This window comes from Babylonia areolata, chromosome 24 (assembly GCF_041734735.1).
Source record: "Babylonia areolata isolate BAREFJ2019XMU chromosome 24, ASM4173473v1, whole genome shotgun sequence".
Lineage (NCBI taxonomy): Eukaryota > Metazoa > Mollusca > Gastropoda > Neogastropoda > Buccinidae > Babylonia > Babylonia areolata.
The window spans coordinates 37,443,447-37,454,899 of record NC_134899.1 but is presented as its reverse complement, the minus strand read 5'-3'; the positions used below and the strand labels follow the sequence as shown (position 1 = coordinate 37,454,899).

Here is an 11,453-nt window from a genome sequence, read left to right as displayed (position 1 = left end):
CAGACACTGTAACTTACTTCTGGAGAAGAGCATCCTCTGAGGTTCATCAAATGTTGATGGTAATGAACAATTGGGTGTTCCAACAGACAGGTAGCCCACCAACTTCCTTGCCCAGACAGTAACCCTGTGACTGTGTGAAGTCATCACAGCACTGTGGCTCAACTCAGCAAAGACAACAGGACAGGTGGTTCTTCACTGCTCTTGTGACCGCTGTACTGAAAGCTGAGCTACACTGGGTACCAGCACACTGCAGAATGACAGGCAACAACAGAGTAGAGACACTAGCCAAGGAAGCAGCACACAGTGAGCAGACCCACAGCCTGGTGTCCCTTGGTGATGCCCACACTATCATCAAGGCACACCTGAAGGGGAAACGACAGCTTCCACACCCCTGTCACAACCCTCATCTGTTGGGACGAGATGAACAGGTGAACATCTGCCTGAGAACACAACACAACCACCTGCAGCACACACACACACACACACAGACACACACACACACACACATTAACACACACATACAAACACACATACTGATACACACACACAAAAATCACCATTGGATAGTGAGGTAAATGTCCCTGTGGCGCAGGACCAATCACAGCAAACCACATCCTCCACAGCTGTCCAACACATGCTGCAGCCAGAACCACTCTCTGGCCAACAACCAAGAATCACAGGAACAGGCTGTACATTACTTATTTCTTTTGGAACAAAAAGTACACAAGAAAGACCTTGACTTCCTGGTCAGAGCAGACTCCACCAGCACTGAAGCAATGCTGATCAAGGCACAGCTCTGATGGGTGGGACATCTCATCAGGATCGAGCAGTACCACATGGCCTGAACACTTCTGTATGGGCAGCTTGCCACAGGGAACAGAAGCTGAGATCAAAAAACAGAAATGGTAGAAAGACACCGTCAACACCAACCTCCAGTGGTGCAACATAGTGACAGGTACTGGAAGATGCAGCTGCTGACCGTCCACACTGGTCAACCCTCACTTGACAAGCTTCCAGCCAGCAGTACCACGGGGCAGCATTAACATTAACATCAGTCTCAACAACATTGTCCTTGGACACGAAGAATCACCAACACAAACAAAGACACAGACAGAGACAGGGACAGAGATACTGACAGAGAGTGTCACTCACCAAATCGAGTTTCCAGAGCAGTCAGTGCCTTCATTTTGTCTTGCAGTGAATCCTGGACTGACTTCAGCTTCTGCTCAAGGGAGACAACCTGGCCTTTGGATGCTGTCATGTCAGTCTGCAGGGTAGAGTGTCCTCCCTCAAGATCAGAAATGCTTTTTTGGACCTTGGCCATGTCTGACTTCAGCTCACTGCAGTCGGTCTTCAGCTGGCTGATATCATTCTTTGTGATGCCACCATCTGATTGTAAAGCTGTGATGTCTGTCTGGACAGTGGTGAGCTTGGAGTCAACAGCACCATGATCAGCCTTCAGTTGGATGATGTCCGTCTGCTGCATGAAAACCTCTGTCTGCATGGAGACCACATCATTGTGAAGCTTGGCCAGGTCTGCACTCACTTTGTCCTTTTCTGCTGTCAACCCAGCCAGGTCCTGGTGAACAATGACGTTTTTATCTCTCAGGGCTGCCATCTCTCTCTGCAGGGCAGCCTGGTCAGTGGTCAGTTTCATGTTCTGGTCTTTCAGGGCTGTCAATTCTCTTTGCAGAGCACTTTGCTCTGATGACAGCTTGCTGTTGATGTTATTCACCTGTGTCACATTTTGTGCAAGCATTGTGTTGGTAGACTGCATCAAGCTGACCCGTCCTGCCAAGTCTTCAAACTTCTCATACAGATCATTCAGGTTCCTTGGATGCATCCCCACTGATGACTCTGTTCCTGGGTCAGCTTGAAGGCCTAGTGATCCTGAAGCTGCCTTGCTGTGGGCAGGGTCTGAAGACTGGGTGGACTTGATGACTTTCCCCATGAACGACTGCAGAGTGTTGATCATCAGGAGAGTATTGTCTTCCACCTGATGTCTGAGCAGTGCAGCACTGTCCAGCTTCCTGTTCAGGATCATCTGAGCTTCTCCCTGCAGGAACAGTGCCGCTCCGAGCTGGGCCGCTGACACAGGAGCTGGCTGTGACGGTGACAGTTGTTGTTGAAGTGTGTCCCGTGTTTGCCGCGCTTCTGTCATGCTGGAGTGAAGCTGCTCAGTCATTGCATCACACACCTCTCTCAGACTTACCAGACAGGCGTCACGTGCATCGGCAGCATGGCGCAGCAGAGTGCTGTAGCGAACATTGATGCTGTTGTCCACGGCTCTTCTCTCCTGGTTCAGCTGACACTCTTCTTCTGTCAGTTTCTTCAAGGTGTCGTCAACCATCTTCAACTGCTCCTCTACCTGACAGCTTGTTGGGCTCTGTGCTGAGCTGGTTGAGTCTGAGGAGTCCTGCAGCACTGTCACCTGAGTTCCTTTGCACAGCTTGTCATGAAAACGTCGACATGGAGAGCAAAAGCTGTTCTGGCATTTGCTGCAGTGGAACTGGGCTTTCTGATCTCCATCACACAGGCTGCACAGCACAGGTAGGGGATCTTCCTTTCTGCTGTCAGTGCCCCGGTTAAAGTTTGTCTGCAGACAAGAAAACACAAAGAAATACATGCTGTGTGTATGCACACACAGACATATACACACAATGTGCTCTATGAACATTATATCTCCTATAGCTTCAAAACGGTTCAAATATGAACTGATAGTATCTTCTATTTGTTTACAATCACGTGCAAGTTTGTATACAAACAACATTTTTTCTGTGTGATTACATCTTACTGACTTGCCTTCTAATCCAAAATGAAGGATATAATCTTATTTAATTGCCAAAATGAAAGGAGAGGGAGAGACACAACAGACATAAAAAGGTATCAAACCCCTTTCCCTCCACCTCCACCCAACCCTGTCACCAGCAGTAAGACATGTCTACCTGGAAGGCTTTCACACCCCCAGCAGGGACAGGAATGACACGACGACAGGTGGGGCACGTCAGACTTCTGGCTGACGTCTCTCCTCCCTCTTCAACGTCTTGTCCAAAAGTGCCACATGTCTGAAACATACAGCCACACATCACAGTGAAGGACAGTGTCAACACTGCCTGTGATTCTGGATCCACTCTGTGCACAACATGATCACACAGTATCACACCTATTTTGAATGGAAATCATTTGGACAATTCCTGTTCTAACTTTATGAAGTTTTCTATCAGATGTATATTCTTATCAAACTGGTGTCCACAGTAGCATCCCTCAGGGAAACATTCTTGTTTCCTTGTTGTTTACTATTTTGATTAATGACTTGCCTAACCAGGCTCAAAGTTTGCATCCATTAGGATGTTTGGTCTATTCCAGAGAACTTACAACTTTTATCAATGAGGACATGTAAATTGTACAAAATTGTATATAAAGCTCTTATCATACCTACATGAAGAGTATGGTGATGCCTTGTGGTTTCCTTTGTTCAAGTGTCAGTCAACCCTTACACTGGCAGTAGTGACTTAAGATGCGCTGGATAGTTGGCCTGACTGGCCTTGTTTCAGTAAGACACGCTGATAAGAAACTACGGTTTGTTCACAAACTAATCTGCATGAATGAACGGGCCCTGAACCATGGATTTTCAGCATTTAAGCAAGGTTTCTCAGTAGTAGTAGCTTATGATTCATTGTGCGACTGGAAACGTCTGCTGAACAACAATGGCGGCAGCCAACATAGAACGTCCCAGAATTAAGCATGAACAGAAAAGAACAAAGTTACTGGTGGAATGTAGAGATATATCATATGCTCAGAGCTTCAGATATTTGTATTTCCAATTCCAGTATTTTCTATACTGCACTCATTAAATTAAAGGTGCAAGACAAGCAATTCAAATGAAACTTTTAAATCTGTCACAGCGAAGAGAACTTGGACTGAAACATGTTTTCCCCATTCCCTTATCTGCTGTAATAATTAACAATTATAATTATGGATACTATAAATGAAATATAACACACTATCCATAAATCTGCTCAAGGTGCTTTACAAAACACATAGTTTCTTACAAAAAAAAATTACGTCAATGTCACATATACACACTAAAATGTAACTAGCAAATGATACAGACACACACTGACACAGACACAGACACTCACAGATACACACAGGCAGATACACAAACACACACACACACACACTATATATATATATATATATATATATATATATATATATTATTATTATTATTATTATTATTATATATACATGCATATATTACTAATAATATAATAAAATATAAATATAATAATATATATATATATATATAATTATATATATATTTAAAAAATTTACAAAGGAAAATATTTTACAATAATTCCAGACCATTATTTCATAAACAAGACACGCACAACAGAGAAGAATCCCTTCAGAATTTGCTACTTGGCATACAAACAAATTTAGCTTATGATTATGTGATTAACAAAAACAAACAACCCACCTCTCCTATATGCTGCTAAAAATGATAGTAGATCTTGTGTCTTCTTCTCCTACATGTTATGATGGTGAGGAGGAGGAAGATGATGATGATGTGCTTGAAAGAGTGATTCTATGTGTTAGCTGGTGTTGGGGTTCCTCACCTGCCCCATTGATCAACAGTCAAGTGTGTGTTGGAGAGAGGGGGATGTGGTGGGTGTTGTGGATGGGGAGAGTGGCAAATGGGGATGATCGAGAAGTGAGGCTGGTTATGTCTGGGGATAGATGGATTCCACTGAGACCAATGTGACTGGGAAATCAGCTTTGATGATTAACTGAATTTTGCTGAACACACCCAAGACATGAAAGACTGGTCTACTATTAAACAAGACAGCTATCTCAAAGGCTTGTAAGTCCACAAACTACTTTTACTGCACAACTTTCAATGATAATAGTATTTGCTTCTGTGTCATTTCCACGTATTTTAGTTTCGGTTATTTTGTATTTGTATTTTGTATTTCTTTTTCAATCACAACAGATTTCTCTGTGTGAAATTCGGACTGCTCTCCCCAGGGAGAGCGCCTCACTATACTACAGTACCACCCTTTTTTTTCTTTTTTTTTTTTTTTTTTGTATTTTTTCCTGCATTTTTTTTTTTTCCTAATACCATCGAAGTGGATTTTTCTGCAAAATTTAGCCAGGAACAACCCTTTTGTTGGCGTGGGTACTTTTTTACGTGCGCTAAATACATGCTGCACACGGGACCTCGGTTCATCGTCTCATCCGAATCACTAGCGTCCTGACCACCACTCAAGGTCTTGTGGAGGGGAAAAAAATATTGGCGGCTAAGCCGTGATTCCAACCAGCGCGCTCAGATTCTCTCGCCTCCTTGACGGACGCGTTACCTCTAAGCCATCACTGTCACGTCATGTGGTTTCTGGAGGAAAAAGTACTTGCCAACATTTTAGCACCAGATGTTCTTTCATTAATCATGAACAAAATAGGTAATGTTCAACTTTAGAATACTAAACTCAGGGGGGCTGTTTAGACGAAAAACAAAGGGTGTTTTAGGCTCACCTTGATGTGCTGAGTTGAATGGAACCCTCAGCTAAGCTCTAGGACCACTCCTTTCCCATGAAACTGCGACAAATACACAGTAAGCAGAGTACTCCTTCCCCACCTGCACGCCATTTTGACTGCTGATGGCGTGGGTGATCAGCAGTCAAAATGGCTTGCAGGTGGTTGCTCTGGCTGTGATCGGCTGAGCTTACTGTGTATAAAATTGTTGCAGTTTCATGAGAAAGTAGTGGTCGTACAGCTTAGCTGAGGGTTCCATTCAACTTAGCGCATCGAGGTGAGCCTAAGACACCCTTTGTTTTTCGTCTAAACAGCCCCCCTGAGTTTAGTATTCTAAAGTTGAACATTACCACAAAATATTACAATACAATAATTCGACAGCGAACATTCCTCGCCCCATCCCAGCCCACCTTTCCCCAAGGGCAGCAGACCTCTCAGTCTGAGGGGGCTGACACTGTGTGGTCGAGTGTAATGGCCATCTGTTAATCAGCACAATGTTCGTAATCGTATTATTGCTGTCTTACCTGTTTTTCTCTTTCCTCCAGATCCATCAAACACGGCAAGCAGAACGTGTGCCTGCATGGCAGGCTCCTTGCTTGCCGTCCTTCAAATGGCTCGAGGCACACACTGCAGGTTGGCCTCGTGTCTTCCTGAATTCCGCCAGTTGCCATGTTTTGTTGATGTGAGAACCAAACTTCCGTGTTCAGTTCTTTGTTTCGGATTCTGTCACGTGATGCAGTTTTGAGTTGTAATGATGTGCTTTCGAGATTTTAAATGCTCTTGCCAAAATTCTTGCTTGCGGTATATATTTGTAGTTGTCAGGTCTAGAACAATGTTCCCATTTCCAATTTGAAGGCGTTTTCTTTTGAATTATTGATCAGGAGAGAAAACTCTGAAGCTTTAACAAAGTTTTCAACCGCCCAAAAGTGTTGCTCCCCTTTGACTGTGAGGTGTGAAATAATCACTGACGTTGATTCCTTTATGCATATGATTATTAAACGTAATTTTAAACGTGTTTGCTCTTCAATGCGTGTTAGAAGAAAACACGCTGAAAAAACATATGTAAAGTATAGCACGCACTTGGACAAAATGCTCAGTTCACCTTATTTGCCAGTCAACAATATAATTTACATAAATTCAGATCAAAATTATTAATGGATGATTCATGATCAATAATTTCGAGATAAGGCAGCAACTTTCTTCTTGTTGATAGGAAGCCAGCTTCATGATTGAAGAGTCAGCTGCACTGAAGGGGGCGGGTGCTTTTTCTGCTTTTTTATTTTTATTATTTTTTTAAACAACCTTTCTTAACCCTGCCATTAATTACAATAGCCACATTCCATCTTCAGGGGTGATGCATGCTATGTGAATATGTGTCATCCATACCAGTGACTGTGTTTTGTCAAGCCTTCCCCTCCAAAAGATGGTGATGCTATTTAACATGTGCACAAGATCTTAGGTGTGGTGCGTTGGCACTCGAAAACTTGGTTTATGTTTTGTTTGAAAGTCTTTGTGAATGGAGTCAGAACACAAGGATCTTTTCAATGGGAACCCCTCTGAACCTAACAGCTCATTGAAGATTCGAACCCAAGATCATAAGTCAGACACTCTACCAACTGAGTTATTCTGATCTCTGCTTGAAGACGTCTCTCTACTCTGACGTTTCTAATGTAATATGATTATGTATGTAACTGGTACAATTTTCGTTTAACATCTTGTGCTTTAGTCGTGTTCCTGGAGCAATTTTTTCCTTGAAATATCTGTTCAGTCAGTATAGATAGCAACTGACAGTTTTATTTTCTGATGTCAGAAAGTATAAGTAAAGCTGAGGAATAAATTACATTGATGCAGTGTGAACTGCATGTGTAGCTGTATGTGTGAGTCAGTGTGCTCCATTTGAAGTGGACACTTACCATCCAGCAGACCCTGTCCCCTCCTGCCTTCACCCTCCCCCTTCAATCCCTCTTCTCTTTTCACACCTTTCCCTCCCACCTGTATTAGTCACACACACACACACACACACACACACTTGCATGTCAGGTTCAAGTTGACAGGAGTGTTGCAAGCAGTATAATAATTATTATGCTAATGCAGTTGAGTGATGTGTGAGAATCCCTCACCTATTGACTGAGACATCCCCTGACTGGCTAGCTTTCTTTTAACTCCAGCCCTTCGAAACCGCTTTGATGTGGTCAATACTAACAGCAAGTTTACGGACAGATGCATACAACCAGTGTGATCATTTGGTTCTTCCTTTTCCCCATGAAGAGTCCGGGGAGAGATATGTCAAACTTAAAGCTGTGTGCTGTTAGTAATGTTCTAGAAACACCCGATTAAAATCACACTAAATAATATAAAGACAGGGTGAGAGTGACTGTCCTCTGTCTACTATCCAACCTGTTCCCTTCCACAGCCTTTCACGTCACATCCCACCATTTCTCAACCCTGTCTCATGCTGGCTTCACCAACAGGATCAGTGGGTAAGGTGTTCAGATCTGACGCAGCACACAGCCCTACCAGAGTCACAGAGTATAGCAGGATGACACAGACCAGTCAGCAGCTGGGACACAGCTACCACAATGGTGCAGTTCCTTAAGACATTGACTATTCAATGCAATGGGGGTGTCATGTATACACTGGGTCAGCATACCCCACTTGTGTTTACTGCATGTATCTCCAGATGGACATTACGCAGCCTCTAAAAGTGAAGGAATGTACATTCAGTATGATTACAGATCATGGAGATACAACATGTTTCCAAAACTGAAATACCAAACAACAAAGTCTTAGCACTCTTAGTAATACATAGGCTTACAACTTCAAGCCATCACTACTCCGTGCTAAGTTGGTGCTTAGCTTGAACTTGCCTTTGTTTCCAAGAGTTGTAGTGCCTGTTTGTTGTTTATTACTTTTCTCTCTTTACCTCCTTGTAGTTTTTATTTTATTTTATTTTTCTGTGACAATGGATGAGGATGAAGGGGTTAATGTTACAATGGAGATCCAGTTTGGTTTGGGATTACATGACTGTACACTACATTTTATTTCCTGATATATCTCAGCATCAGCCAGACCCCAGAGCAACAGATACAGCAGTGTTGTTCAGGGAATTTGACCAACACTCCTGTGTGGCCCCACTCTTTCCATTTGATTCCACAGCATACACAGCTCTTGGCAGGAGCCAGCCATGGACCACTAAATCCAATTTACAATCAGACATTTTTTTTTTCTGAATAGCAGCATCATTATGCTTGTCACATTAAAAATACACAAACAGGGCTCATTCAGCCCCAAACTACCTCAGTGCCACACTCATTTCTCAGACATTAAAAAAAAATCAATAAAAGTGCCCAGTTTACAAGTCAAAGGAGACCAAAACAATGTAAAATTTCAATGAAGGCATGTAGGAGAATGGACCAGCAATTTCTCGCACATAATTTACTGAAGGTGGGAATACTATTTATTACTGAAAAACCTGTCACCCCACATGGCTGTGTGTGGACTTGATCATCTTGTTTGTTCTCCTGGGCCAGCTCTGTGTGCTTACCTTTGTCCATATAACTGTGAATACAATCATGCACTACACACACACACACACACACACACACACACACACACACACATGAAACACATCACATTCACACAAACACAACAGAGAACAAAGAAATGCTCAAACCAAAATAATATGATGGCAAAATATATTACAAATACATTTTTTACACATATATTCACAAACCACAAGAATTCATGGCTTGAAAAGAATGAATTATGGCAAATAAATGACAAAAAGAAAATACATACATGTATGTGTAAATATTCACAAAGCACAAGCCATCACTATGGTATCAAGAAGAAAAATCCTATTTATCTTACAGAAAAATACATGTGCATATATTCACAAACTGCAGTTGTCAGAATTCCTGACTCTGATGAAAATATAATCACATACCATGCTTCTGTACACAAGAAAAAGCAAAAAAAGAGAATGATTCTCTGTGTATCTGCGATTGTTTCTATACCTATGTCTGTTGGATCAGTAAGGACGATCAGGATAAACAAACCTTTTCTGCCCCACTTTCACAGGCCTCACACAACAGACCGTGGGGAGACAACCCACTGGGAATCACTGGTAACAGACAGAGGAGTGCAGTCCCTGCTTACTTTACCTGACGCACCAGTCGTCCTGGTCTTCAAACTGCTGTCCAGATTGAATGCTATCATTTTGTCAGAACTGTTATAAAAACAATGTTTCCATGGTCCTTTCTGGCTTTACTGCTGTGTGCATGGATGTGTGCAAGCATGCAATTGTGCGTGTGATGTGGATGTGTGTTTTTTTTGTGAGTGTGTGAGTTATTGTCCATTACAACAACCACAAAAGCAACATGTTGCTGAATGAATGAGGATTTGTGGAATGGGTGGATGAGAAAAGAGGAAATAAAAGCAAAAAATCTTCCTTCAGTGTTTAAAAAAAAAAAAAGGTTATCTTCCTTGACTGTTTTTCTGATCACTGATAAGAGTTTTTGAAAAGAGGCAAAGGGCAGGTAACACTGTCATGTCAGTGATTCATACAATTAATCATTTTAAAACATATCACACCATTCTATCATGTTCACAATAATCAAAATAAAAAGACAGATTACACAATTATGTTAATCATTCTTACAAATCATCAAAGAAAATATATGGCAGGATTCCCCCATGTTAACAATACTCAAAATTGTCAGGCAAATTTAAGATTTATGTCACATATTCACACAATTCTTAAAAAAAAAAAAGGTACAATTCTCTCATGTTAATCAATAATCTCAGTGAAAAGGTAGCTTCACAATTACCAGGTATGTCATTTACTCATGATATAAAAAAAAAATCATTTTAAAATGTAAGGCAACTGAGTCTCTTATGTTAACAATAATCAGAATGTAGATAGCAGAGTCAGATTAATGTACAAAAACAACAAGCACACATGGCCGTTTTAAAGCGGTCACAAGAACAAAGGCAATATACATGGCAGTTTTGAAGTCAAGATTAGTGTACAAGAACAAAGATGGCATGCATGGCTGTGGTCAGATTAATGTGCAAGAAGAAAGAAAACATACATGGCTTTTTGAAGTGGTCAGATTAATGTACAACCACCACCAGTGTACATAGCTGTTTTGAAGTGGTCAGAGTAATGTACAACCACCACCAGCATACATAGCTGTTTTGAAGTGGTCAGATTAATGTACAACCACCACCAGTGTACATAGCTGTTTTGAAGTGGTTAGATTAATGTACAACCACCACCAGTGTACATAGCTGTTTTGAAGTGGTCAGAATAATGTACAACAACCAGCACAACGCCCAATAAAGGACCAGCTGCAGAGGTAACACAACTAAAGGGACTACTTCAAGGAAACATATTAAACTGAACACTGTTTACTTGATGAATTAATGACCTACACAACCAATCAAAATAAAGATGATCTGTCCCAAAGCAAAATATGAACATCAGAATTCCATAACAATGATGGATCACTTACTATCTTCATTTCTGGAGCAGGATTTTAACGAGCTAATCAAACCATACCAATACAGTGATGAAATCATGTTAATTCTTCCCCTTCTGCATTTGTGGGATGTGATTATGAGTGGGCTTTTACATGTGCAACCATTTTTACCCCACCATTTAGGCAACCATACTGTTTCCAGGGGTATTTTAACTCCATTTATAATACTTACATCCCAATCCACTTTTCAGACCACATCAGTGATTTGATCAATTTCAACCCAAACCCATCCCCACGAGATGCAAAACAAGCACAGACCACTGCCACACATGAAACAGACATAACAGTCAGTAAAATGAGACAGTCCACCACACCACTGCACACAAGAAGAGAGATCACACAGGCTGAGCTGAAGGCATCACACATTTTCCTTCA

The 11,453-nt window shown here is 41.7% G+C and overlaps 1 protein-coding gene and 1 long non-coding RNA gene across 2 annotated transcripts in view; one reads left to right on the top strand and one right to left on the bottom strand.

The window, feature by feature from the left end:
- LOC143299220 (uncharacterized) overlaps positions 1 to 6,190 on the bottom strand; it is an 8,273-nt gene extending 2,083 nt beyond the window's left edge. Inside the window, exons 1-3 of the mRNA XM_076612416.1 lie at positions 6,060 to 6,190; positions 2,946 to 3,065; positions 1,153 to 2,596 (exon numbers count right to left, since the gene is read on the bottom strand). Of these exons, the coding sequence (XP_076468531.1) occupies positions 1,153 to 2,596; positions 2,946 to 3,065; positions 6,060 to 6,086 (1,591 nt within the window). The 5' untranslated portion in view covers positions 6,087 to 6,190. The remainder of the gene's footprint in view (positions 1 to 1,152; positions 2,597 to 2,945; positions 3,066 to 6,059) is intronic.
- Positions 5,677 to 9,849, top strand: LOC143299221 (uncharacterized). The gene is made up of 3 exons (XR_013057495.1): positions 5,677 to 5,812; positions 6,081 to 6,217; positions 9,616 to 9,849. It is a non-coding gene; the product is annotated as an uncharacterized LOC143299221 (long non-coding RNA).
- The last annotated feature ends 1,604 nt before the right edge of the window (positions 9,850 to 11,453 follow it).